Source organism: Pipistrellus hanaki (genome assembly GCF_964339955.1).
Source record: "Pipistrellus hanaki genome assembly, chromosome: 3".
Lineage (NCBI taxonomy): Eukaryota > Metazoa > Chordata > Mammalia > Chiroptera > Vespertilionidae > Pipistrellus > Pipistrellus hanaki.
Window position 1 is genome coordinate 183,846,968 of NC_140505.1, and position 27,888 is coordinate 183,874,855.

Here is a 27,888-nt window from a genome sequence, read left to right on the forward strand (position 1 = left end):
AGGGATGCAAACAAGCAGGAGGCCACCACCTTCTATGACAAACTGTTTAATGTTCCGTAATGTGCAGCTTCTGAGTGAAAGGGGCCCATGAAAACGAGCCATACATACATTCTGGTGCCGGAGCAGCCGGCCCCTCCCCCCGTCCCTCCGGAGGCAGCCGGGCAGGGGGAGGTGCTGAGAACATGGTCCAGGGTGTGCTCATCGGGAACACACCCGTGTTAAGTGCCCAAGTGTCAAGGGGGTGGGGGACAGGACATTTACACAGGAGAGAACCACGGACACGTGTGCGACCTGAGACACCGCACAGGCGACGGAGGACCAGGGCAGCCACCACGCCCACGTGGGGAGCTATCCACAGAGATGCGAGCTTTCGGGTGGGAGTCACGAAGCGGGGCTCGGGCACGGCCCCCCTGTGAGCAGGGCAGGCCGAGAGCCTGGGAGACCTCGAGCGCCCGGACAGGCACAGACAGCAGCCTGCCCGTGAGGCCGCGGGCGGATGGAACAGTACACAGGAGTGAGAACCACGATGCTCCCCGCGGGCAGTGACGGAGGGACACAGACCCACGCGCGGGGACACGGAGACCTGAGGGCTCACGGGAAGGCCCAGAGCAGCAGGTACAGGCCGGAGGGTGGGAGCTCTGTCTCTGGCTCTGACTCCGGCTCGGCTCCAGCAGGGTCACTCAGTGTCAGCCCAGAGCTGAGCCCAAGGGGCTTGGACGGCTCCGGACAGGGAGGACCCAGCTCCGCCACAGACACCAGGGCCTCCTGGGGGCATCTGAGCGCGGGAGCACGTCGCAGGCCTCGGAAGGGGCCCTCAGGCCTCGCTGCTGCTGCTGCTGCTGCCCCGGCTGCTGCCTTGCTCCACCCACACGAGGCGGGCCTGCTCCTGCAGGATGCGCCCGCGGACGACCTTGGCCAGCTCCTCCGAGTGGGCCCAGGCGTGGGCGGGCACCTGCACCCAGGAGCAGGGCAGCCCCCAGAGCACCTGCTCCGCGCTGCGGCACTGCCGGAGCAGCTCCGAGTCCCGCCAGCCCGGCCGGCCCAGCAGGCCCCTGCCGAGAGAGGAGAGCGGGCGGTGGGCAGTGGGCAGAGAAGGGCACGGAGATGACAGGGAGTGAGAGAGAAAGGACAAACGGATGGAGGACGACGAAGAGACAGATGGCGAAGGAGGACGGCGAAGAGCCAGACGGAGACGGATGCCCCCGGAGAGGAGGTTCAGGCCCGGCCTCACCTGACCTCCCGGACGTTCTTCTCGGTCACCTCCACGTGGATGACGATGGGGTAGATCTCATTCTGGACCAGCTCCCGCACGCCCCGTGTGCCCAGCTCCAGCAGGCAGTGCTTCTTCTCGGGGGTCAAGGTTACATTTCACTCCGGCCCGGAGACACCCATGTCCCTGCCCACACCCCCCACACCGGGCTCCATAGCACTGCCCCTCAGGGTCCTGCCTCCCCATCCGGACGGACCTTGGCAGTGAGGAAACAAGGAGGGGGAGAGGCGGGAGACCTGGGAACATGTCACTCTGCCTCTCTGGACCTCAGCCTCCACATCTATAGGATCAAGCTACCTCCACCCCCACCCGCACTGTCCCGGCCAGCTCCCAGGACGGGGAGAGTTTGAGGACAAGGAGCAGACCGGCGAGATGGACCAGCCATTCCTAGGTGAGGGCAGGCCCCCGGAATGGGAGGGACTGCCCAGAGCAGCCCCACCTCGGCACCTACCTTCCCGACAGACTCCTGGATGGCACGGATCCTGCTGCCCAGCCCAGGGGTGGCAGGCCGGGCCTTGGGGGCTCCGGGAGCGGAGGGGGCGCACTGTTCCTCCCCAGACAGGCTTTCTGGAGGGCGGGAAGAAGCCAGAACGGAGGGCCGGTGGGCCTGGCTGCCCTCGAGTGCCAGCCTGCCCTCCCTCTCCGGGTACCAAGGCTCACCTGCCGGGCACACTTGGAAGTCCAGCCGGGAGTTGGGCAGGTCGAGCAGGTTGCGGATGAGCCGAGGTGCCAGGCACTCAGGCAAGAGCACCACAGGCCGCAGGGAGGGCACCAGCAGCGGCCGCACCGCGCTGTAGGGTTTGAGGCTCCACTCTGGATCTGGGGCGGGGGCGGGGGCAGGAGAGATGAGGGTGCAGGCAGTGCCCTCAATATTCGAAACCCCATCACTTCTTCTCATGCCCCCATCTAACTTTTTCCCTTCTTAAGTCCTGCGGCTACTCCCCACCTTCTCCCCCTCCCCCGCCCCCACTCCCGCTGCTACACACACACACACACACACACACACACACACACACACACACACACACACGCTGCCCAGTCCTCCCTGGGACTGCTGCAGTAGATTCCTCCCTAATCTCTGCCTCACTCTCGCCCCCTAAAGGCCATTGTCCTCTCAGCAGTCAGAAAGTGTTTAAAAAAAAAAAAATATATATATATATATATATATATATATATATATATATATATATATATCTTTTATATAAATTTTAAGATGATGCAGAGGTTTGCTTCTTTTTAATAACTGTGTCATTCCTACATTTAAGCACTATCTTTCTGAGTACTATCTGAGTTTGGAATAATATGTTAACTTTTGAAATTCTCACCAAGGAAATAAATGCACTTTAAAAAATATATATATATATATATTTTTTTTTTAAATATATTTTATTGATTTTGCACAGAGAGGAAGGGGGAGAGATAGAGAGTTAGAAACATCGATGAGAGAGAGTCATCGATCAGCTGCCTCTTGCACACCCCCCACTGGGGATCTGCCCACAACCAAGGTACATGCCCTTGACCGGAATCGAACCCGGGACCCTTCAGTCCCCAAGCCGACGCTCTATCCATTGAGCCAAACCGGTCCCGGCAATATATTTTTTATTGATTTTTTTAGAGAGAGGAAGGGAGAGAGTTAGAAACATCGATGAGAAAGAAACATCGCTCAGCTGCCTCCTGTACACTCCCCACTGAGTATGTGCCTGCAACCAAGGTACATGCCATGCCCTTGACCGGAATTGAACCTGGGACCCTTCAGTCCACAGGCCAACGACGCTCTATCCACTGAGCCAAACAGGTCGGGGCTTAATATATTTTTATTAATTTCAAAGAGGAAGCGAGAAGGAGAGAGAGATAGAAACATCAATGATGAAAGAGAATCATGGATCAGCTGCCTCCTGCCTGCCCCTTTCTGAGATCTAGCCCACAACCCTGACTGGGAATCGAACTATGACCTCCTGGTTCATAGGTCAATGCTCAATCACTGAGCCACACTGGCCAGGCCAGAGAGAGGTTCTAAAACGAAAGTCAGATCTTATAACTCTCATGTTTTCAATGAGTGCCAACCGAAAAGCCCACATCCTCCTTGTGGGTACCCAGCACGGCCAGAGCCTGGGGGCAGCAAGCCTTGCACCCCATCACAGATCCCACTCCTCCTACACAGACCCAGCCTGCCCTCAGCCGCCTCCGGTCACAGGGCCTGGCCGTGCCCTGGGCAGGCCAGAGCCCCGCTCTGCATCCCATTCTCCCCCATTACAGTGTCACACTTTGCAGTTACGTCCATGAGTGCGATTATGTGGCTGAGAGGCCTCTGCCTCTCGCCATCCCCACCAGGCAGTGAGCTTAGAGGGGAGGGGGACCCCTGTGTCCCATGGACCAAGAATGACAGTTCTGGCACTGATACCGATGTCCTCCAAACACACCAGGCACAGCCATGCCTCCGGGCCTTGGCACAAGCTGTGCCTCCTTTTTTAAAAAATGTGTTTTATTGATTTCTTAGAGCACATGTGTCAAACACAAGGCCCGCGGGCCAAATCCAGCCCGCCAGGCCTTGCAATGTGGCCCGCACCGCGCTGTCATCACTGCACTCCGCTGTCAGTTTATGACATTGTCAGTTTATGACTGTTCAGTAAACCATTCGGCCCGCGATTTAGGCTGGATTTTAGATTTTGGCCCCTTCTCTGATTGAGTTCGACACCCCTATCTTAGAGAAAGGGGAAGAGAGAGCAGCACAGATCAATGGCTCCCGTACACACCCCAACTAGGACCAAACCCGAAACCTGGGCATGTGCCCTGACCAGGAATCAAACCAATGACCCTTTGGTGCACAGATGACGCCCAACCAACGGAGCCACCCGGGCCCGGACCAGCCGTGCCTTCCGCCTGGAAGCAACCCCTCTCCCTCCGGAAGGACCCGGTTTAAACCGTCTCCGCTCCAGCACGTCTTCCCTCACCATCCTCCGCTCCTGGCCCCTCAGAATTGCCATTCTCTCATGTGGGCTCTCCCGCCCCGCCCCGCTGACCTGGCCCTAAGCCTCACCCATTGCCTCCAGGAACCTGTTCTGCGGTCCTCATGGCACAGCGACGCCTGCTCTGCCAGACGAGAACAGGCCCGAGCTCATGCGTGCCCCACACTCACGCAGACCACGGACCCACGAGGACACATGGCCTCCTGCACCCACCGGCTCTCTCCACCGGAGGCCCATCCTCCACCACGGGAGCCTCATCTCTCCAGGCCCAAGGCAGCAGGGGCGCCTCCTGGCGCACAGGGAGCACTCACCTGAGCAGGGCTCCGGCAGCAGCTGCTCCGGGGAGTCCCCGGCAGGCCCCCCCGCGTGCTTGGGCTTCACCAGCCGCAGCTGGTCCAGCGCTCGCTTCTTCAGCTGGGCGGGCAGAGGGAGAGGGGCACCTGTGAACTCTGCGCTGTCCCCCTCGGGGAGAGGGGAGAGCACACGAAACCCCAGGCGGAGGGGGCCCACGCCACCAGCTCTTCTCCTGTCCCTGCCAGGCAGCCAAGGACCCAACAAGTGAGGTGTGCCCGCCCCCGTTTTACAGATGGACAAACTGAGGCCCAGAGACCAGAGGAACCTAAATGTCACAAGAGAGGAACTTTGGGGTCTCCTCCAATGAACTCGCAATGCGGCCTTGGGGAGGAAGATGAATGAACCCAACAGCAACAGCATTTATTATACCGACAGCCGGCAGGTATCAAAAGCCCACAATGTGACTCATACTAAGTAGGCCACGGATGTGCATGGACCACTGAAGCCTTCTACGCCCCGGGGCCAAGCAGGCAGCGTGACCCCTCCTTTTACAGCGGAGGACAGAGCCTCGGGGGGGGGCAGCGGGTGTCCACGGCGGCATGGCTGATGAAGGGGCAGAGCTGGGATTCAAACCCGGCCAGCCTGGCTCCAGAGCCTGCGCTCTCAGCCCCCTCTCTAGTGCCATAGCCTCTTGCGTTACTATGGCAACTCATTCTGCCCAGGTGTAAGGGGGCCAACCACCCAGCCCGGCCCTCATCCGGGGACGGGAAAAGGGGACGTGACTGTTGTTCTGTCAAGTGCTTACCGTGGGCCGGGCATACTCGTGAGCAGGAGGCACACTCCACCTCATTTACTCTCTCAACTACCCTAGACTGAGTCCTGCTGTTCTCTTTGCTGGCACACACATGTCAACCAAGTACGGGTGAGGGGTGAGGGGTGAGGGGTGAGGGGTGAGGGGTGATGGATGAGAGGTGAGGGGTGAGGGGTGAGGGGTGAGGGGTGAGGGGTGAGGGGTGATGGATGAGAGGTGAGGGGTGAGGGGTGATGGATGAGAGGTGAGGGGTGAGGGGTGAGGGGTGATGGATGAGAGGTGAGGGGTGAGGGGTGAGGGGTGAGGGGTGAGGGGTGAGGGGTGAGGGGTGAGGGATGAGGGGTGAGGGGTGAGGGGTGAGGGGTGATGGATGAGAGGTGAGGGGTGAGGGGTGAGGGGTGAGGGGTGAGGGGTGAGGGATGAGGGGTGAGGGGTGAGGGGTGATGGATGAGAGGTGAGGGGTGAGGGGTGAGGGGTGAGGGATGAGGGGTGAGGGGTGAGGGGTGAGGGGTGAGGGGTGAGGGGTGAGGGATGAGGGGTGAGGGGTGAGGGGTGAGGGATGAGGGGTGAGGGGTGAGGGGTGAGGGGTGAGGGGTGAGGGGTGAGGGATGAGAGGTGAGGGGTGAGGGGTGAGGGGTGAGGGGTGAGGGGTGAGGGGTGAGGGGTGAGGGGTGAGGGGTGATGGATGAGAGGTGAGGGGTGAGGGGTGAGGGGTGAGGGGTGAGGGGTGAGGGAGTGAGGTGAAGAGCGTCCCCCTCTCCTCCCCCGTCCCCCTCTCCTCCTCCGGGGCTGCCAGAGAATGGAGCCTGGCCTCTCCCTTCGAAACCCCTCTCCCAGCCCTCACCCAGCGGCGCCGCCCTGGCCCTGCTTACATTGCTGCGGGGCCCGCGGGGCCGGCCGGAGGGCAGGCATTTCTCCTGAACTTCCAGGAGCTGCTGGGCTCTGGGGAGGGGCGGGGGGGGGGGGGGAATCTTGTCATATTCAGGATAGCCACTGGGAAACCCTCCCAGCCTCTCCTCCAGCCCCCACCCTGTTCCAGAGGACAGTGAGGGGCTGCAAAGGGAGAGAGAGGCCCCACCCCAGTCCCAGCTCCCAGGGGCCCCACCCCCGGGCTCCCAGCTCCCAGCGGGCCCACCCCCGGGCCCCGGCTCCCAGCGGCCCACCCCCGGGCTCCCGGCTCCCAGCGGGCCCACCCCCGGGCTCCCAGCTCCCAGCGGGCCCACTCCCGGGCCCCCGGCTCCTAGTGGCCCCACCCCCGGCTCCCGGCTCCCAGCGGGCCCACCCCCGGGCCCCGACTCCCAGCGGCCCACCCCCGGCCCCCGGCTCCCAGCGGGCTCACCCCCAGGCTCCCGGCTCCCAGCGGCCCACCCCCGGCCCCCGGCTCCCAGCGGCCCACCCCCGGGCTCCCGGCTCCCAGTGGCCCACCCCCGGCCCCCGGCTCCGGGCACCTCTGGTAATTGGGCACAGTGCCCCGGTCCAGGTCCCGCAGCGTGAGGGGGTCGACCCGCGCGCAGAACCACTCCTGCCGCCGCCTGTGCACGGGGTCCACCAGCCGCAGGATCTCCTGGGCCTTCACGCACAGGGCGTGGGGGTCCGCCCGCTCGGGCAGAGTGAGGTTGGCTCGCATGTAGAAGGGCTCGGCGCCCAGCCCCTTCACCCAGGCTTCCAGGGCCTCGTGGAAGGACTGGGCAGCTGGGCACGGACGGGCAGGGGCGGAGGGAGAACGAGGAGGGAGAAGTCAGGCATCCATGGGGCCCTCTCCAAGCCCAAGCTACCAGGACCCCTTTCCTCCTCTCAACGCGAGAGCCGAGGCCAGGGGAGCAGGACAGGCCCCAGGCCACCACGCCCGCGAGGGACAGACCAGGACTCGAACCCAGGCATCTAGACTCCCGTCCAGGCCTCCCTTCACTGCCAGCTGCCTGCTGAGGGCAGAGGCAGGGCACGAGGACAGCCAGCCGGCATGAGGCAGCGATGGGGAAGGCAGGGCCCCGCCGAGGTCAGGAGGTGGGACGGCTCCCGCTCAGGCCTCAGTATGCCACCCCCCGGAGTGGATGAACCTGCTCATGGGCCCTTAGCTCTGACCCTGCAGGACGGGGTCGTTCCCAGCCACCACTCCCCCCGCCCCCGGGCCAGGCTCACCCTTAGAGTCCATCAGGAACGGCAGCGTGGACACCTGGTTCCAGGTCAAGGTCCTCCGCTGGGCCTCGCCCTCCAGGCCGGCCCCCTCCAGGCCCGCAGCCTCCGCCCGGGGCTGGAGCAAACCGGGCACAGGGAGAACAGTCAGTCTCCCTATGAGTGCGGGACCAGCCATGTTCCCAACTCAGACGCCTCCACCTGAGGGCCGTCCGGCTCTGCTACCTTCCACAGGCCTCCCCCCCCTGCAGGTTCAGCCAGGTCCTTCCACATTTAAAAGCAGGCGGGCTGTCATTCTGCCCCACCCCCAAGCCCCTGCCCAATCAGGTTTCATTTCATACGGGCTAGTGAGCCTGCCTCCTCTCTCGCCAATCCCTAGATCCTCCAGTCAGAGGCATCCAGCCCTGCCTAAAGCACAGCTCCCCCCCCCCCAGCCCACAGCTGGGTGAGGGCTCACCTCTCTCGGTTCCACCCTGGCCGACCCAGGCCCTGAGAGCACCCTCCGCACCACCGTCCCGGACCAGCTGTCCCCCAGGAAAGGCAGGCCATCGGGACCCCTGTCCTGGGGTTCGGGTCCCCCCGGGGGGCTCCGGCCAGACACTTGTATGGCCAGAGACCTGAGGAGAGAGAAGCGGATGGGAATTAGAGTTCAGTCAACCTTTTGCTCCAGGTCAGCGTTCTTGGAAAACCACAGCAATTCCCCACGTATGCCATGATGCCCACGCTCCACCCACCCTCACCCCCGGTCCACTGCACCTGCTGTGCCAATGCCTGGAAGGCACTTCGCCCTCTTCCCTGCCTGGCAGATTCTGCTCGTCCCCCAGAGCTCAGGCCGAAAGCGAACTCTCCCTGCCAGACCCCAGCAAACGGCGAGGTGCAGAAGCACAACCGTCACACCTTGCACGCCGCCTGCTGTTTCCCCCATCAGGGAAAAGCACCCTCAGCTCGGTGCCAGCCCCAGCCCCAGCCCCGAGCCTGGTGCACAGCGATGACTAACGAAAGCTTGTTATGCTCGCAGTCTAGGAAGGAAGGTCACGGCGAGAACACAACGCAGACCAGAGAGGGCCACGGGGCAGTGGGAGCACAGGGGAGTGGCTTCCCGGAGGAAGGCGCCACTGGCTGTCCTGTGGCCAAGAATAGAAGCACTTCAGCCCTGGCCGGTGTGGCTCAGTGGATAGAGCGTCGGCCTGTGGACTAAAGGGTCCCGGGTTTGATTCCAATCAAGGGCATATGCCTGGGTTGCTGGCTCAATCCCCAGGAGGGGGCGTGCAGGAGGCAACCGATCAATGATTCTCTCTCATCATGGATGTTTCTATCTCTCTCTCTCTCTTTCTCCCTCTCCTTTCCTCTCTAAAATCAATTTTTTTAAAAAATATTTTTTTAAAAAGAATAGAAGCAGTTCAGTAACAGGCAGAGGTGGTGTTCCAGGCTGGGGGGCGGCCACGAGCAAAGGTGTGGAGGACAGGACACAGGATTGTGGGAGAATTATTAACAGTAATAAGAGCTGCCAATGCACGCTAGGTGCTTCCCATGTGCCAGACACCACGTGAAGCTCCGGACTAACGTAACACCCTGAGAGTCAGCCCCCAAGGAAGGCAAGCTGCAGCGGCCTCCGGGGGGCGGAGCCTGTCCTTCCTCTCCGGGCTGAGACGGAGTCCCTAAGCCCTCCCTCCAGGCAGGGCTCTCGGCCCGTCCCCGGATAAGAACGGATGAGGCCTCGTGGCCAGGCTCACACACCACTGACTCCGAGTCTCCTCCATGGCCCCTGGCCCTGGTGCTGGGGAGGGGAGGCAAGGTCAGCGGGTGTGCCCCAGCCGAAGAGGTGGCTCAGGTAGAGCCCAGCCGTCCACCCACCTCCCCACCCACCCTCCCGCTGCAGCCCAGCCACACTGCCCCCTGCTGCCAGCCTGGGCGAGGGAGGCCACAAGGACCTTAACCCAATCAGCACCCAGAAGGGGGACCTCGGCCCTGAGAGCCCATCTCAACTCCTGTCCTCTCCGTCCAAACAGAGAGCCAGGCCCGGGGGCTGGGACAGACACGGGTGCTGGGACCGTCCTGGCTGCACCGAGGTGGCGTGGAGCGGCCAGTGCAGACGTGGCAGGCCGGATGCTGGGCCGACTATGCTGCCCAATGGCCTTCCGGCCGGAGCAACACATCCAGGCCCAAACCCCAGCATGCAGTGCGCCCTAGCCCGGGGCGAGCGAGCTGGCTGCCTGGTTCTCAGGCAAGGACACGGCGGCACCTGCCTCCCACTCTGCACGTGAGGGTCCAACGAATGTCACGACAGGGCAGGGAGGGGAACCGGGGGGCTCAGGGCCTCCCACCGCAGGCCTGTTCCCAGGGGAAGAAGAATTCTGTTTTTTGGGGGTTTTTTTTCTGTTTCTTTTTTTAATATTTTTATTGATTTTTCACAGAGAGGAAGGGAGAGGGATAGAGAGCTAGAAACATTGATGAGAGAGAAACATCGATCAGCTGCCTCCTCACACCCCCCACCGGGGATGTGCCCACAACCAAGGTACATGCCCTTGGCCGGAATCGAACCTTGACCAGTTTGGCTCAGTGGATAGAGTGTCGGCTTGGGGACTGAAGGGACCCGGGTTCGATTCCAGTCAAGGGCATGTACCTTGGTTGCGGGAATATCCCCAGTAGGGGGTGTGCAAGAGGCAGCTGATCGATGACTCTCTCTCATCGATGTTTCTAGCTCTCTATCTCTCTCCCTTCCTCTGTACAAAATCAATAAAATATATATTTTTTAATTAAATAAAATAAAAATCAATGGGAAAAATACTCTCAGGTGAAGATTAACCAAAAAAACCGTGACTTAGACAGAAGGACGGCACCCAGGAACCCCCGACTCCACCACCCAATGCCTGGGGACAAAGTCCTGACTCCGAGCCTGGCTTTGCTCACCGGAATGAGGGCCAGAAACACGGCCTCGCAGGCCCCTCTGAGGATCAAGCAACAAGGCAACAACCACAACACGAGCGAAGAGCGGGCACATCCATCACTCGGAGCCACGCCAACAGGAATACTGGAACCCCACGGCCTCAGGGGACAGGCACAACGGTGACCCCATTTCACAGAGCAGGACACGGAGGCCCTGGGAAACGGAGTGGCAGGCCCACGACTCCACAGAAGAGCAAGATGTCAGCTGGCTGACACACCGTCCGCCGTACTGCACGCCGCACAGCCCAGGACACAGGCCTCGGCCCCTCACCTCCCTCTCCGCCTGTCCCTCAGCCTCTTTCCCTCTCCGTCCTCCACCTCTACCTCCATCCTAACCTGTTCCCCCTCATCCCCCTCCTCCTTAGCATGGGCATCAGCGGTGGCCCCCGATCACACAGCTCCTGCCCCCTCTGCCACGGCCCGGCGCCCCCTGGACAAGAGCCAGGACCCCTTGTGCAGCCTGAGCTGAGGGAGGAAGGGCCAAGCCAGGCAGGAAGGGAGGTGCCTCCGCCCCTTCCCTCACCACGTCCTGCACAGGGAGAACAATGTCAGGCCGGGCCCACAGCGGCGGAGGGGGGGTGTGGCGGGCCGGGCTCTGGACGCGGGCCTGGACAAGCTGCTTCCAGGGAGCGGGCGGCCCCGGCCCTGCTCTGCCCCGGTTGGTTTCCTGGTGACCTGTGCTCTGCTTCTAGCACCCCCACCTTCCCGCCCTGACCTCAGCGCCGCCTACGCCCTCTCCAAAGCCCGAGTCCCATCAGGTCACCGTGGACGTGGGCCAGGACATCCCCAGCTGTGTGACCTCGGGCGAGCCGTGTAACCTCTCTGAGCCGCCGCTCCTTCCCAAGGAAACGGGGATGATCACAGTAACGCCTCCCTCCAGGGACGGGAGGAGGCGGCCAGCGGCGGCCTGCAGTCAGGAATCGCTAATCCCTCGCAGGCTTCCCGGCGCGCACCAGCCAAAGTCCACACTCTTCCAGCCTGACTCAGAGCCTGCTGGGGCTTGGCCTCCCCCACCACCCCCACCCCAGCCCCATCTCCACCCCCACCTCCACCCCACCCCTGCCCCCACCCCCATCCCTACCTCCACCCCTATCCCCACCCCCACCCCATCCCCATCTCCACCCCCACCTCCACCCCCACCCCCAGGTGCTCCCGTCAACGCCAAACTCCAAGCCCATCCCAAGCACCCTCTGCTCTCTCCCTCTTCCAGCCATCCAGCTGCCCTCCCTGCCTGCCCTCTCGCCATGGCCGAGTTCAAAGGCCACATTCTCAGCCGGGCCTCCCTCTCTCCCCTCCCGAGGTCCGCTCAAAAGCCTGGCTGGGGTGGCCCTTCATGACCAGAGCTCACTGCCTCCCGCACACTCTGAGCCAATGTGTTTCTTGGCTGCTGAGTGGCCTGCCCCACCCACAGCCCGAAGCTTTGTTGTGGGGGAGCTCAGAGCTGGGAGGACAGGCAGAGGGCCGGTGTCAGCACAACTGCCGTTTACTGAGCACCTACTATGTGCCTGGCAAAGCCAGGCGCTTGGCGGACATGAGTCCTAAGCCTCAGACCACCACATGCAGAGGAGATGCCTCACCGCTCCCCTGAGGAAACGGAGGAAGGTAACACAGGGGATACACGGTGGCGGTGGGTTTGAATCCACCAGTTGCACACAGCAAAGGCTTAGCGGCTGCTCCCTCCCTCCCACCTCATCCCGCTCCGGGATCCGAGCGCGGGCCCCGCCCCCACCCACCCGGGCAGCTCCCGCACCTGTTGAGGAGATCCAGGCCGCAGCCTCTGGCCAGGAGACCGTCCGGCTTCCCCAGAGGCCACACGCTGTCGGAGGACGAGGAGGAGGAGAGGCCGGGGGACCAGGGCTTAAGCGTGACACTCCCTGGGGAGGAAGAGCGAGGTTCAAGAGAGCTGGACTGAACAACGGGGATGCCCAGAGAGAGGCCCGGGGCTGAGGCAGGTTAGAGGCCCCAAGAACACCCTGGACCCACTGGAATCGGGTGAAGGGTGGACCAGAACCCCACACGGCACAGCCAGGACCAGGGCAGAGCCTTCCCGCCTGTCCAGGGCCCAGCTGGGCCTCGGGGAGGGAGTCCCGGGCCAGGGGCAGAGCGGGCAGCATAGGCCACAGGTCAGCTGAAAAGCTCCCCCGCTCCCCCCACCCCGTAAGCCCTCCCCAGGGAGGGTTCGAGGGCCCTTACCTGTGATGTCTGACATGCTGCTGAAGGACCTGGGCAGAGAGAGGGCGGGAGGAAGGGGCAGGAGCTGAGAGTCAGCGGGCATCTGCCCCATCCCTCCTCCTGCCCCTGTGCCACCCGAAGGTCCTGCAGCCCCCAGCGCGTGCCAGCTAGACCCGCTGGGAGTCCCCGGCACACGGCACTCATGCCACCCAGCTCCCCTAAACCCTCAGAGACAAGAAGGCAACAGCCTGGCCTCAGCCGCACGGCCTTCCACCTCGAATGCCCCTGCACGTTCTTTAACGCCACCCCCTCCAGGAAGCCTGCCCGGACCTCTCACCCCCGTCTCCTCCTCACTTCCTACACTGTCTGTCGTTGGTGGCTCCTGGGCTGCCTCTCACACTAGATTCAAGCATGTCAAACTCCGGCCATGACCGGCGTACGCTAGATCATGGCCCCTCGCCACACACCCATCACACCCATTCCTGGCGGATTCACCCATCGGACCGAGCCCGGGACAGGGACCTACCCCCGGAAGGGCGGGTCGTCCCCACCCTCCATCCCGCCACCAGGGACACGGCTGCCTTTTTGGGGCCCCACTGGCTGCTGACACCCAAGCCCGAGGCCAGCTTTCTAGCCTGAGGCCCCTGACACCTGGAAAGCGTCTCTGCAAGCCCCCGTCCTAAACCAGGGGAGGGACCCTTTTCCCTGCCCGGGGCCAGGCAGGTACTTATAACACCCTTCAAGGGCCACACAGCATTACCCACTTAAAAGTTAGCCTGCTAGCCGAAGCTGGTTTGGCTCAGTGGATAGAGCGTCGGTCTGCGGACTAAAAGGTCCCGGGTTCAATTCTGGTCAAGGGCGTGTACGTTGGTTGCGGGCACATCCCCAGTAGGGGGTGTGCAAGAGGCAGCTGGTCAATGTTTCTCTCTCATCGACGTTTCTAGCTCTCTAGCTCTCTCTCTCCCTTCCTCTCTGTAAAAAATCAATAAAATATATTAAAAAAAAAAAAAAAAAAAAAAAAAAAAGTTAGCCTGCTATACTGGGTCAAACATTTAATTAACTCGCCCCTAATGCCTTGGCAGGGCCGGACCAGATGGTTTCCCAAGTCCTGGCCCAAACCATCAGGCTTCCCCGGGATTGAGCAACTCTGCGGTTCAGTCCCTAGTGACTCAGCTGCCAGAGAGTTGGGTTGGGGCTTAGCCTGTTCTGCCCTTTGGCCTGGTCTTAACCTCTGACCTCAGTCGCGCCTATGCTCTCAGGGCCAGCACTCTAGCCATTGAAAGGCAGTTAGGGAGGTGACCGCCAAGTGCTGACTCTGGCCTGAGGGATTCTGGGAGGTGGCTGGGCCTCTGCCGCTCTCTTTCCAGCCTGTTTACTTTTTGTTTTGTTTTTTCACATCGATTGGTTGCCTCCCAGGCTGGGAATCCAGCCTGCAGCCGAGGTTGGTGCCCTTGACTGGAATCGAACCCGGGACCCTTCGGTCTGCAGGCCGACGCTCTATCCACCGAGCCTCACTGGTTGGGCCTGTTTACCTCTTAGCAGGTGCAGGGTCCTCCTCACGCTGCCGGCGGAGGATGGAGCCTGCGCTGGGAGGGAAGGGCAGGATGGACAGCCGGTTGATCTCTTTCTCGTTGTCTGTGGCCTCCTCCTGCAATGTCACGGCAGGGCCTGGGTCACCCCCACTGCACTCCCCACAGCTCAGCGGGCCCAGGTGTGTGCACATTCCACAGGTGGGAACTGGGGCCCGGAGCGGAGGAGTGAGCTCTACAAGATCATAGTGTGAGGCCGAAACCGGTTTGGCTCCGTGGATAGAGCGTCGGCCTGCGGACTGAAAGGTCCCAGGTTCGATTCCGGTCAAGGGCATGTTCCTTGGTTGCAGGCACATCCCCTGTAGGGGATGTGCAAGAGGCAGCTGATCGATGATTCTCTCTCATCGATGTCTCTAACTCTCAATCCCTCTCTCTTCCTCTCTGTAAAAAATCAATAAAATACATTAAAAAAAAATATATTACAGTGTGAGTGGCCCCCAGGTCTCCTGGTACAGGCCCAGCAGCGGAGCTGGCTCTGGATAAGCCTCATAAGGTGCTTGCCTCTGTGGGTCTCAATTTCCTCCTGTGTGAAACACCTCCACAGCATGTGCAAAGGCCCTGAGACAGGGCTGACACCTGCCAGGAAGCCAAAGGCTGAGACCCAGAGAGCCAGGCTGAAGAGAGGGAGGGGCCCCCTGAGTGCCTCTGGGACCGAGCAAGGGCTTAGTCAGCAAACTGGAGGGCCCTCTCCATGTCAGTAATTACGTGAATACCATCAGTGTCCTCCCCACACTCAGGTGGGCAGGCGTCTTACCGTGATGTGGGGCTCGGAGCCCCCCAGGACAGAGGCCTCCCCGCCGGCCTCGGGGCCTCCCAGCGGGGAGGGGAACTCGCTCAGGCTCCAGGTGCTGCTGAGGTTGGAGCACAGGGAATGGGAGGAGGTGCAGGCCTGGAGGGGAAGGGGCGGGATGAGGTCAGCAGTGCTGGACCGGGGCCAGCCACCGTCATTTTGTGAACGCCTGCCCTCAGGGAGCACTCCGCCCGGAGGACACACGCTGTAAACAAGCAGACAGGTGAAGGAAGTAGCCCTACGCCATGTGCTTTCCCCTGAGCACTCAGATAAGTAGGCGCAAAACAGAATTGGGGAGGATGGTCTAGGCCAGTGGTCGGCAAGCTCATTAGTCAACAGAGCCAAATATCAACAGTACAACGATTGAAATTTCTTTGGAGAGCCACATTTTTTAAACTTAAACTTCTAACGCCACTTCTTCAACATAGACTCGCCCAGACCATGGTGTTTTGTGGAAGAGCCACACTCAAGGGGCCAAAGAGCCGCGTGTGGCTCGCGAGCCGCAGTTTGCTGACCGCTGGTCTAGGCAGACAGAACAGTAGGTGCAAAGGCCCTGAGTCAGGGCTGTGACACCTGCAGGAGCCTAGTGGACCAGGCTGGAGGGAGGGAAGGGCCCACCTGCAGGGCCTCGAGGGCACAGTAAAGGCTTTGCCGTTACCCAAGAGCAAAACACCACTGAGGGTTAAGAAGTGAGAAGTCACAGACTCACACTTCCTTTGTTCCCGTCCTCCGGGTATCAGACACCTGGCCTGTCGATTATCTCCAAGTAAAATCAAGATAAGAAGAGGCAGAGCTCCTGGCAGATGGCCAAGCACTAGGAACTGTTTTTCAAGGCGTCTGTGGACACAGCTCCAGTCCTGGCTGGCGGAGTGACCTTGGGCAAGCCCCTGACCCTCTCTGGGCAAGGAGGGTGCTGGACTAGCTGGTCTCCGCGGGGCTTTCAGGGCCCATGTTTTGCATCCCAAGGTGCTCACAGGCCCTCAGGCCACGGGGCTTCTCCCAGTGTTTGTAAAGACAGGCTTCAAACTAGCCTTGGTGCCCTACACCCTCAGAGACCCACATGCCACCTGCCTCTGTCCCCTTCCCTATGCACCAACCCACACCCACCCTAGCTGGGGTCCCCCACCAGACCGGCATATCCTCTCTCCTGGCCAAGAGCTCCCTCCAAGCCAACATGTTCTTGATGCAAGGTGAGGGCTCCAGCCAGGACCCACACATTCCCTCCCGGAACCTGCATCTTCTCCGGCCCAGCTGAGCGCTCCCAGGGGGTCCCACGTGACCCCACCACCGCTGCAGGCTCCCGTCAGTCCTGCAAGTCCCACGCCCAGCTGAGGGCTCCTGCCAGTTCCCCCATGTTCCTGCCCTCCACCGGGGTCTCCCATCCATTCCCACCCCTGGCCCAAAGCTCCTGCCAGGGCCCCCCCGCATGCCAACCAGGACCCTGAACCCCTCCTGCCCGTCACCTTGAGGCAGGGCCCGCCCTGGGCCCGCTGCAGCTGCGCCTCCAGCAGGGCCTTGGTGCCCTCCAGGCCGGTGAGCGTGGTCAGCAGCTCGTCCCGCTCGGCCTCCAGGCTCCGCACCTGCTTGCGGTACTGGTCCTTCTCGATGAGGCTCTGCGAGTACTGCAGCTGGATGTGGTCGCGGCTCTGGATGGCCTGGGAGGGCGGAGACGCCACACTGACGCGCCGGCCTGGCCTCCGACCCCGCGGAGGGGGGTGGCGGCCGGAATAGCACTTCCTGTGCGCCGGCCCGGGCTTAGTATCAGCTCATTTAATCGGCACGCTCACCCTCCCCGGGAGACCGCCTGGTTACTATCGTCTTGTCAATAAGGAAACCAGGGCTGCAGGAGCAGGGCTGGGATTCAAACCCAGGCCGAGTCCGGGCTCTGGCTATTTCCCAAGAACAACTTAAAACCGGGAGACCTACTGTGTGTGGCCAGCTGAACCCACAGCATCCCCGCCTAGCGGAGGAGCCTGGGTTCAAACCCGTCCCACTGTGTCCAAAGCACTTTCCCCCCTCAGAAGCCCAGGGTCCCTGAGAGCTGGGTCCGTGCCCGGACCTGCCACTGCCCCACTGCCCCAGAGGGAGCTGGACACAGAGGCCCAGTTACCCAAGGGCTCTTTAGCCCCTTGAGTGTGGATCTTCCACAGAACCAGAGTGTCCGGATGAAGCCTGAACCCGCCTCCTCGCCAAGCCCGCCCGGGGACCCCGAGGCCCATTCTAGCGTGCCGACTTCACCTCCTCCAGCGGGATTCAAACTCGGTCCGAGGACAGCACCTCCTGCCCTCCCCAGGCGTGGGAGCTCACACAGGCCTGGGGGCCAGCGACGCTGGCCTGGGCCCTCTGCGCCCCCCACCCCCCACCCCCCGCAGCCTCAGCTGGAGAGGGCCGTGGCGCCCGGGGCTTGGGAGCCAGAACTTCTGAGAATTTCTTCATCAGCAAATACTTGCAAGCAGCTCCCCTGCGTAGGTCTTGTTTTTGACTCGGAGAGAATAGCAATTCAAAGTCAAGAGTGCCAGGACCCACTCCCTAACTGTGCCAGGAGCTCAGGGGAGCAGGTGTGCCCAGGGGCAAGGCTGGCATAGCTAGAGTGCTCAGGGTCCCACGTCTGTGTCCTCCCGGCCCCCATGCCCCTCTAGCCAGTCAGTGCCCCGTGGAAGTCTCTCTTCCACCATTCTAGCTCCGTCCGCTCCTCCTCGTCCGCCCGTCGCCCGGGCCAGGGCCTGGCACGCTGCGCGGGCTCACCTGGTCCCGCTCCTTCTCGATCTCCTCCAGCTGAGCCAGCACGGTGGCCATGCGGTGCTTGTACAGGTCGCAGTCCTTCTGCAGCGTGCGGTGCTTCAGCCGCAGGTCCTCCATCTCCTGCAGGTACTGCGGGCGGCCAGGGGGGGGCGGCACGGGGGAGCACGCCAGGGTCACACCACAAGGCTGGTGACCAAGGAGAACCAACCAGCAGGTGCCCGGCAGGTCCACAGAGAGAGGCCTGAGCCCCCAACACAAGCGCCCGTCCCATCTCCCCAGCCGGGCCTGACTTCCCCTCCCTGGGCCTCAGCTGCCCAATCTGTAAAATGGGACGACCACCACCAACGATGACGCCCTCCCGACCAACCTGGGCCTCCCGTCCGATCGGCAATCTGCTCCCTGGCCCTGCTCTGCTTCTCCCACAGCCCTCACCACCCTCCTCTACATGAAGGGATTGATTTAGAGGGTGTGTGTGGCAGACGGTGTATCTCCCCTGCTAGTTTGCCCTCCACGGGGACAGAGACGTTTGTTTTGTTCCCTAATGTGTCACAATAAATACTTGAGAATGAATGAATGAATGAATGAATGGATGAATAGATGGATGCAGTTCCTAGCACAGGGCCTGGCACGCCTGCAGGGAAGGTGGGCGCCGGTGAACGGGTGATGCCCACCACCCTCTCCTCTCCAGGAGCCTCCCCAGCTGCGTGAGAAGGAGGGCGGGGGCAGGGCAGGGGGGGTGCACGGGGGATGGTACCTTGTCCCGGAGCTCCTCGGCCCACTGCAGCTCCCCCTGCACCGTGTGCAGCTTCTGGCACAGCTCCTGTCTGCTGTCCTGCGCCTCCCGCCAGTCATGCTCCAGGATGTCCAAGAGGATGCGCTCCGAGCCCGGGGCCCCCGGCCGGCTTGCCTCCTGGGGGTCGGAGGTCAGGGCTGCCTCAGCCTCTGGCCTAGGGGTGTCAGGGGAAGGGGACCCACAGCCCTCAGCCCTCAGCCCCACCCCATTAGCTCTGCCACCCGGGCCAAGGGTCTTGACCTCGCTGGACCTCGGTTTCCCAAATACGGAGTGGGCGTGGTCCGCCAGCCCTGCCCGCCCTCCAGGGGACATCTGGGGTGCAGATGAGCTGAGGGCGTGAGGCATGCTTGAACAAGTTCCGCCAGGATCGCGTTCCCAAACGAGAACTCGGCACGCTTTGTCCTGCTCCGGCCCCCGCCAGCTGCCAGGGCAGCAGAGAGGCGGCAATCTCCAAGGCCTGCTCCTGCCCCTCTCACACGGGGTCTTTGAGGGGCTGAGCCTGTCCCCAGCAGGTAGACCATGGGCCCAAGATCCACCCCTAACCCCACACCCCAGCCCGGCACCCACAGCCCTATGAAGTACACAGGAACCCTGGCTCCCACCCCCACTTCCTGTGTGGAGCCACGGCCAGGTGGCCAGCCCACCCGGCCACTGACCTGCCACTGTCCTGCCACCGACCCCCAGCAAGCCCTGGGCCGCCCCGACCTCAGGGGTCTCAACTTTCCAGACTCTTCTACAAATAATAAAAGCTGGGGACCCCCCCCCCTGCCCCAAACATGCTCACACACAAAATCAGGTGCGCAGTGGCCACCCACAGACCACAGCCTACAGGCCAGAGGGAGCAGAAGGCTCAGCCAAGACAAGAGACCAGCCAGGGTCCACCCGATCTCATCCACGGTGCAGACTCCTCATTCTCTCTCTCTCTCTCACACACACACACACACCCTCCTCCCCGTGGCCACCTTCGAACCTGCTGCCGACCCTCCTGCAGCTCCTTCAGGGATGCTGTCAGCCGCTGGTTCTCTGCTCGCAGCTCAGAGACCAGGTCCACCCCGTCCGGCTCCTTCTCCTTCTCCCTCTCCTTCTCCTTCTCCTCGGCCCCGGGGGGTGGCCCCCTGGTCCTGCGGAGCAGGGCACACTCTTCCTCCAGCCGGCTCACCTTCAGCTGCAGCTGGTCCACCTGGGGAGCGGCACAGGGTCAGCCCGGGGAGGGGGCAGCCCGGGGGAGAAGGCCCGCCCCTCATTCCTGGTGCCTCCCAGATCCCCAGACGGGCCTGAGCAGGAGTCCTCCCGGACTTGTCTGTGAAGGAGGGACCAGCGGGCAAACACGATGAGAAAGGAAGGGGGGGGAGGCAGGGCCAAGCCGCCCTCCCAGGGGCCTCTGCTTCGAGGACTTTTGGCCGAGGTGCTACACCGAGAACAGGGGACCAGGGTCTAGGCCCAGCTCCGCCTCCAACTCAGTGTGGTCTTTGGCAAGTCATGGGCTCTCTTTGTGCCTCAGTTTCCTCATCTCCCAGGGGAGAGGAGGAAGAGGATGGTTTTGAGGGTTCCCAGGTCCCCCTCCAGCAGATCGGACTGTTAGTTCATCCTCAACAAGAACCCCAAGCCTGGGGTCCAGGTTTCAGTTGTACTACTTCTGCCCTCTGTCCTCCTGAGCAAGTCACTTATCTCCTCTGGGCCTCAGTTTCTTCATCAGTGAAATGGGCCTGTTCATTCCTCCCCCAGCCCATCCCCACCCCCGTTCCATGCATAACCTGCCTCCCAAAGTCATTGCAAGAATCAAACAAGACAGAAGGAGGGCCGAGACCTTTAAACGGTCAGAGGCTGGCTGCAGAGCGGCCAGGGGTGTGACGGTGGCTGTGTGCACCGCCTTAAAAAAAAACCCCAACCTGCCGCCACATTGTGTGTGTGCAGCCGGAGCTGGCCAGGGGGTGGCTGGGCGGCTGGGCGGGGGGCCGGCTGGCTGACAGCATAGGCACGATCGGTTTGCTGGATGATCACCGCCCTCAGCCAGAGGTATTTTCCAAATCCATGGGGGTCAGAGGCTGCTGGGCAGTGGCAAGAGGAGCAGCGGTGGCAGGCCACAAAACAAAGTCATTGTTGAAAAAAGGCACAATGACCTCTGGTGCCCATGTCTGGTGCCCTAGGAATGCCCTGGCTTCTCTCGGGAAATGACTGGCAGCCCCTCACTTCCCAGAGCCGAGCACGGCCACACACACACACACACACACACTCACACACACTCACACACACTCACTCACACACACACACTCACACACACACACACACACTCACACACACACACACACACACTCACACACACTCACACACATTCACTCACTCACACACACACACACACTCACACACACACACACACACTCACACACACACACACTCACACACTCACACTCTCACACTGACACACACTCTCACACACACACACACACTCACACACACACACACTCTCACACACTCACACTCTCACACTGACACACACTCACACACACACACACACTCACACTCTCACACTGACACACACACTGACACACACTCACTCACACACACACACACACACACTCACACACACTCACTCACACTCACACACACACACACACACACTCACACTCACACACACTCACACACATTCACTCACACTCACACTCACACACACACACACACACACTCACACACACATAGACACACAGACACACAGACACAGACACACACACTCACACACTCACACACACACAGACACACAGACACACACACACTCTCACACTGACACACTCACACACACTCACTCACACACACTCACACACACACACTCACACACACACACTCTCACACTGACACACACACACACTCATACTCTCTCTCACACACACACACACACACACACACACACACACACACGGGTCTGAAGGCTGGGTCGGGCGTTTCTCCTCCTCCGCAGGAGGCTCGGGAAGAAATTCATGATTCTCACATTCCTTTCCCTCACAAAACATGCTTTGTAAACGTCGGAGGAAGACAGCTAGCAACAAGGGCAAGCTCGGTCACACCCTCCCCGGCAAACCGCAGCCGCACAGCGAGGCCGCCCGCCTGACCCTTGGCCGGCAAGCTCCGGCCGTGAGCTCAGCGGGCAGGGCTCCTGGCAGTCTCTGCAGAACGCCAGGAAACGCGGATGCATTTAATCCCTGGGTACACACTCACTCAGCACGAAATTACAGTGTGGGCTCCTTCAGTTTATGTGGCTGGGAAACGGCGGCTCATTAAATTTGCACCTCGTAAAGCCCAGCATTAAGTGGCAGCCGCCACACACCTGTCCGCGGGGAGAGGAGACCCAAACTGCCAAAGACAGAACCATCAGCCGCTCTACTCATTTCCACCTGCAATGCCCTGGTTAATTTTTGTGGCCAAGAAAAGCCCCCAAAATTTAGGCAAATTTACAGTAGCTACATTTAAAGAAGGACTTACCCATTAGTTTAATTTCACCCCTCACCTTCTACCCCCTAAACTGGGAAAAAGCAGCCATTCTCTGCCTAGTGTCAGATTCTCTCACCCCTACGTGGTCCTACTATGCGCACCTACAGCTAGTCTGCAGATCCAGAGGCACCTCTAATGCCTTTTTTTTTTTTTTTAATCCTCACCTGATTTTTGAGAGAGAGAGAAACATCAATGGGAGAGAAAAACATCAGACCCTCCACCTTGGTATGTGCCCTGACCGAGAATCAAACCAGCAACCTCTTGGTGCACAAATGATGCTCCAAGCCATTCTAGCCACAGCCACTCCCAACTCCGTGGGCCCGTGGCTCTCACACTGTCCTCAAACCCTTCTCCCAAGGACACTCACAGCAGGTCTCATGTCCACGTCGGAAAGGGCAGGCACGGATGAAGATGGGGAACCCAGTTCTGACACCCACCCACCCTACCCTAGCAGTGCCAAGAGCAAGGTCAGAAATTCTCCACCGTGGGACCCTGGGAGAGTGCTCTAATCAATCTTTCTGTGTCTCCGTTTCCTCCTCCGTAAACGGGGACAGTAACAGTGCCGCCACCTTGTCCCAATAGAGATGCCAGTCAGTGCACAGCAAGCAGCGAGGACCTTCTCTGTGACCTCCCGCCTCCAGCACGGTGAGGAAACTGAGGCACAGAGAGGAAAGCCTCGCCCAGGCCACCCTTCGCTCACTCTGCAGCCAGTCTCTGGGCCTCAGACAGCCCTACCTCATGCCAAACACCAAGCAGGCAGAGAACAGCCTCCTGGTCACCCCACTCCACGCATCTGCCTCCCACCCCCCCGATCGGGCCTGGCAGTCTAGGCCCTTCAACCTGTGGCCTCAGCACCCCCAATCAGGACTCATTTCCCCGAACCTCAACATGCTGGTGTGCACAGCCACAGGCCCCCGCTCTGCAGTGCACCCACAGAGCTTCCAACAGGCACCTGTCACCTCCTGCAATGCCGCAGCCTTAGCAGAGGCTCATGGGTCTTCCAACCCCAGGGTCAGCATCCCCCCCACCCCAGGCAGCCTCGCACGGTATTGCTGGAGAGCCTACTGTGTGCCGCTGGCACCGTTAAATCCGTTAAACAGCCCTGGCCCGCGTTGCTAGAAGGTCAGAGCATCCGCTCACACACTGAAGGGTCTCAGGTTTGATTCCCAGCCAGGGGCACATGCCCGGCTTGCAGGTTGGATCCCCAGCCCTGGTCGGGGAGCATGTGAGAGGCAACCAATCGATGTGTCTCTCTCACACCGATGTTTCTCTGTTTTTCTTCCCTCTCTTTCCTTCTCTCTCCCCTCCCGCCCTCTCTTCCACTCTCTCTGGGAAAAGAAAGAAAAAAAAAAGTCAATAAGAAAAAATACCCTCAGGTAAGAATTAAGAATAAAATCCCTGAAACAATCCCCTGAGGCAGTAACATTCCAGCTGCATCCCCGTGCTGAGAGCCAATAGGAAGCCAAGAATCGAGGCTGGGTGTCGCCACCTGTGAGGGGCGGGGCCTCGCTCACCGCTGAAGAGGGCCCGGTGAGCCTTCACCTGGGCAAGACCGGGCAGAACGGCACCACGGGGCAAGGCCAGCGCTGGTGCCAGGCAGACCTGGTTCCCATCCAGGTTCCATTCCCAGCTCTGTGATGAGCAAGTCCCTTCCCAATCCAAGCCCCGTGTCTGGGTTTCAAGATGAGAACCCAGTGCATGGCACCTCCATGGGTACGTGTGACATGATGCGTGTAACCAGCATGGCACTCAGAAGCAAATAATAATAATAATAATAATAATAATAATAATAATATAGAACTGACTAATGACAATACAGGGTTTGAGCACTAACTCTGTGCAGGCACTGAACATATATCTTAAACGGATACACCCTGGGAACCCAAGTTTTCTCCACCTCAGCACTCGCTGACGTTTTGGGTTAAGTCATTCTTGGTTTGGGGGGCTGTCCTGTGCTCTGTAGGATGTTTATCAGCAACACCGGCCTCTGCCCACTACAGGCCAATAGAACACACCTCGCTGTAATGACGAAAAAGGTCTCCTGATGTGGCCATTGTTTCTGGGGGGCAACACTGTCCCCAGCTGAGAACCACAGCCATAACTCAATGAAATCAGTGCCATCGACACCCCCATATTACAGATGAGGAAACTGAGGCCCGGGGTCGTGGAAGGACTTGCCCACAGTCCAATAGCTGGCCGATAGTGGCTCTGGGACACGAGCTGGCTACCACATCACCATCCGTTTTAATAAAGATCGCCCCTGTCCACCCCCGGGCCTACCGCCAGCTGCAAGTCCCGGCTGCGCAGGACCGCGGAGTTCTTCTCCTCGCTGAGCTGGGCCAGGCGCATGGCGATCATGTAGTTCTCATCCTTGAGCCGCAGCAGCTCCAGGCTGCCCACCTCCCAGTCCTCCCGCAGCCGCTGGCAGCGCTCCTGCGCCTGCTGCTGCTCCCGCAGCCGCTGCTCCAGGCCTGCCCGCTCCTCCTCCAGCAGCCGGCCTCGAGCCTGCAGCTGCTGCTCCCGCTGCAGCTGGCTCTTCCGAGCCTCCCGCAGCCGCCGCACCTCCGTCATCAGGAACTGGGTCAGGCCCTCGGGGCCCTCCTCGTCTGCGGGACACGGTGGGGGGAAAAGCCACGTGAGGCGAATAAAACCCACAGGGATAGCAAATGGCCCAGAAAAACCCAAACCACAAAAACACTAGAAGAAAACTCTGTACTATGCAGGGTGTCTCAAAAAAAAAAAAGTATACACACTTTAATAGCTGATAGCTCAATTTGGAAAATGAAGTGTATTTTAACAAACACCGCCTTTATAATTATTCAAAGTGTATATACACTTTGGGGGACACCCTATGTTTTCATAATTTAGGGGTAAGGAAGGCCTTCCTAAATAAGACAAAATCAGAAGCTATAAAAGAAAAGAGAGACAAATCCATATACAAATGTTAAACTTTCAGAATGATGAAAGATGTAACAAAGTTAAAAAAAAATAAAAACAAGCAACAGAGCAAAAGGAAAATATAAGAATTCAGAGCCACGATATATAAAGAGCTTTTACAAATCAATAAAAAAAAAGGGAAACAAACAAATAAAAATAAGGGTAAAAACTAACAGTAGGTAAGTCCCAAAACAAAAGTGGCCAATAAACAGGCCCTACCTCACCAGCTATGATAATAATAGCCACTAACATTTAACTTTATTCTCTGGGCTAGATACATATGTTAATTTACTTAATCCTCATGACAACACTTAAGAAAGGTACTATTAGTGACCCTACCCTGAAGACAGAGAAACTGAGGCACAGAAAGGTCATGTCCTTTGCCCAAGGTTTACTAATTCATAACCTATGAATTATCTCTCCAAATGAAGTACAAACTTAAAACAATGACATTATTTTTGACGTATCAAACTGGCAAAAACGTTTTTACATTCCCAGGATGCATGAGGGCACAGCAGAATGGATACCCACTCACTGCTGCTGGCATGTACCTTGATTTCACATTGAAAATACACACACATTGAGAAACTTCACTTCTCAGGCCCCTCCTCCTGAGATACGCTCTTCCACAAGCATGCACAATGGAAGGCTGTCCCAGCATTGTTTGTAAAACTGGAAACAGCCTAGGTGTCCGTCAACAGGGGGCCAGGTAAGTGGCTTGTGGCAAGCATCTATGCAGTCACTTAAAACCAGTGATGTGGGGGGAAACACGAAAATCAACTGTTCTGAGAAAAAGCCAAATCAGAGCAGCACGTATAGGATGATCCGTGTGTGTGTGTGTGTGTGTGTGTGTGAATGCAAAGAAAGGGGAGACTCTCGGAGTGTTAGCAGCAGAGGTCTTTCCTTTTAATTCCAAAGTCACCTGGACTGTTGGAACTTCTGGCATAAGAAACTGCACACCCATGGATGTCTGACACATACATGCCTGCAATCAATTTTAGGGGCCTGCGTTCTGAACTCTTGACTAAGGGGATTAGAATCCCAGCCCCACACTCAGCCTGCTCCAGCAAACCTCTTCCGTCTCTCTGTGCCTCAGTCTCCCGATCTGTTCAACAGGGTTCACGGGAGGGCCTCGCTGACAGGGACCAGGCCAGGGACCCCTGCGAGGGTGCGGGACCCACTCACCCAGGATCATGGAGCAGCGCTGGGCGGGCTCCTGGCCGGTGAGCAGCGTGAAGTGCTCGGGGTAGTAGAACTCCAGGGCCTCCAGGAAGGCCTCGTAGCCCCGCTTCCCGCGGCAGCGCAGGATGTCCATGAGGCGCCCTGGGAAGCGGCAGGAGGGCCCCAGGGTTCAAGGAGAGGGCTTCCCACGGCGCCCAGCCAGTCCCCCCTCAGGGTTACAGGGCCCACATTCCCCGCATTTTTGAGACGTGGATACACACAGGGCCTGTCTCAACTCATCACGGGGAGATCCCCTTGCCTGCCACAGCCAGGAGAGCCAGGAGCCCCACCAACAGCCCCCAAAGCACCTGAGCTTCCACAGTGCTCCCCTCCCGCCTGCCCTCTGCCCCCTCCCCAACACACAGGCCCCCCAAATGCTGCCTGCCTTTTCAATGACACCCCCCCAAGCCCCCTCTATCCACAAAAGCCCCCTCTATTGCCAATTCCTACAAGTCCATTAGACCCGCAGCCCTTTGCCAGCCTGGTTCGGAGGCCGGGAGGGCACCCTCATATCCTCAGTAAGCTGAGCTGGGTCCTGAGCACTCGGAGGAAAAGGGAGTGTGTGGTCACGGGGGGTGGGGGTGGGGGGGCACGGAGAATGGAGGAAATCAAGGGGCGCGGGAAGATGCCAAGGCACCGGCTGTGACCCGGAGGTGCCCGGCCGCCCTGGCGACCACATCCACCCCCCCTTTAATGTGGGCCCAGGACGTGGGAGGAAACCCCGAGGCCGACAAACCCCGACGCCGCTGTGGGCGCCGCGGGCCCCTGGGTCACGGCAGTGACAGTGGTCTGGGAGGCGGCGGGAGGGTGGGCACCGGCCATCGCTCCGCGGGTGTGCAGCTCGGGCCCGAGGGCCGGAGCTGATGGCCTCGGGCTCCGGGCTCCGGGCTCCGGGCCTCGGGCTGCGGGCTCCGGGCTGCGGGCTGCGGGCTCCGGGCTGCTGGCCTCCGGCTCCGGGCTGCGGGCTGCGGGCTGCGGGCTGCGGGCTCCGGGCGCCGCCCACCCGGCCCCAGGGGTCCCGACCCCGGACCCCGGACCCCCGCTCACCCGTGCGGTTGGCGCGGCACGGGAAGCGGTAGGTGCTCAGCACCTCCTCCTCGTCCTGCTCGTCGATGACCCGGCACTGGCGCAGGTACGGCGTGAGCTTGGCCGGGTTCAGGGCGCGCGTCAGCCGGTGCCGGACGCCCTCGATCCGCTCCCACAGGGCGTCCTCCTCCGCCTCGGACCCCGAGCCGGCCCCGGCCTCCTCCTCGGCCTCCCCCGCCTCGGCGCCGCCCGGCATGGCCGCGTCCTCGGGGTCTGCGGGCAGCGGGGCCGGGATCAGCGGGGCGCCCGGGGCGGGGGGAGAGGGGGCCTGGATCTGATCCAGGGCGGCGCCCCAGTCCCCAGCCCCGGCGCCCCAGTCCCCGCTCCGCGCCCCGCCGCCCCGCCGCCCGGCCCGCGGCCCCGCTCACCCCGCACGCCGCCGCCGCCGCCGCCGCCCGCTCCCCGCGCTCCGGGCTCTGCGCTCGGGCGGCGGCTCCGCCGGAGCAGAGGAGCGGCGTCCCCGGCGCCCCCGGCCCCGCCCGCTCCGGCCCCGGCCCCGCCGCCGCCGCCCGGGCTGCCCGGGCCGCCCCCCATCGCCGCCCGGCGGCCGAGTCCGCTGCCCCGCAGCCCGGCCTCCGTCCGGCGCCTCCCCCGGCTTCCTGTTTCCCGCTCCGCCGGCCAGCGGGTCCGCCGCCCACACCTGCCCGGCCCGCCG

The 27,888-nt window shown here is 60.8% G+C and overlaps 1 protein-coding gene across 4 annotated transcripts; it reads right to left on the minus strand.

The window, feature by feature from the left end:
* Positions 1–19: 19 nt before the first annotated feature.
* CARD10 (caspase recruitment domain family member 10) lies at positions 20–27,888 on the minus strand. Of its 4 annotated transcripts, none has more exons than XM_084876765.1 (21): positions 27,874–27,888; positions 27,195–27,446; positions 26,112–26,249; positions 24,270–24,595; positions 19,477–19,686; positions 18,468–18,623; positions 17,717–17,842; positions 16,435–16,626; positions 14,936–15,070; positions 14,125–14,240; positions 12,614–12,642; positions 12,171–12,294; positions 7,932–8,091; positions 7,481–7,592; positions 6,790–7,033; positions 6,214–6,283; positions 4,548–4,650; positions 1,931–2,089; positions 1,722–1,837; positions 1,232–1,347; positions 20–1,052 (listed from the first exon to the last, which is right to left on the minus strand). In XM_084876765.1, the coding sequence occupies exons 2-21, from the start codon at positions 27,427–27,429 to the stop codon at positions 815–817; spliced, it is 3,105 nt and encodes a 1,034-aa protein (XP_084732891.1). In that variant the 5' UTR covers positions 27,430–27,446; positions 27,874–27,888; the 3' UTR covers positions 20–814. The 4 variants fall into 4 exon arrangements, with proteins under 4 accessions (XP_084732891.1, XP_084732890.1, XP_084732888.1 ...); XM_084876764.1 differs by lacking the exon at positions 27,874–27,888 and adding an exon at positions 27,602–27,832 and having other exon boundaries at positions 1,931–2,083; XM_084876762.1 differs by lacking the exon at positions 27,874–27,888 and adding an exon at positions 27,602–27,831.

What these genes read in the sequence shown, in the direction of transcription:
- CARD10 (XM_084876762.1), bottom strand. Translation starts at nt 27,767, where the DNA reads ATGGGGGGCGGCCCGGGCAGCCCGGGCGGCGGCGGCGGGGCCGGGGCC. An exon ending in GCCGGGACTTGCAGCTGGCG is followed by an intron (nt 19,687 to 24,269) that starts GTAGGCCCGGGG and finishes GCCGCTCCCCAG; the next exon opens with GTGGACCAGCTGCAGCTGAA. An exon ending in GACCCTGCACCTGCTAAGAG is followed by an intron (nt 12,643 to 14,124) that starts GTAAACAGGCCC and finishes CTCTCTGCCCAG; the next exon opens with GTCCTTCAGCAGCATGTCAG.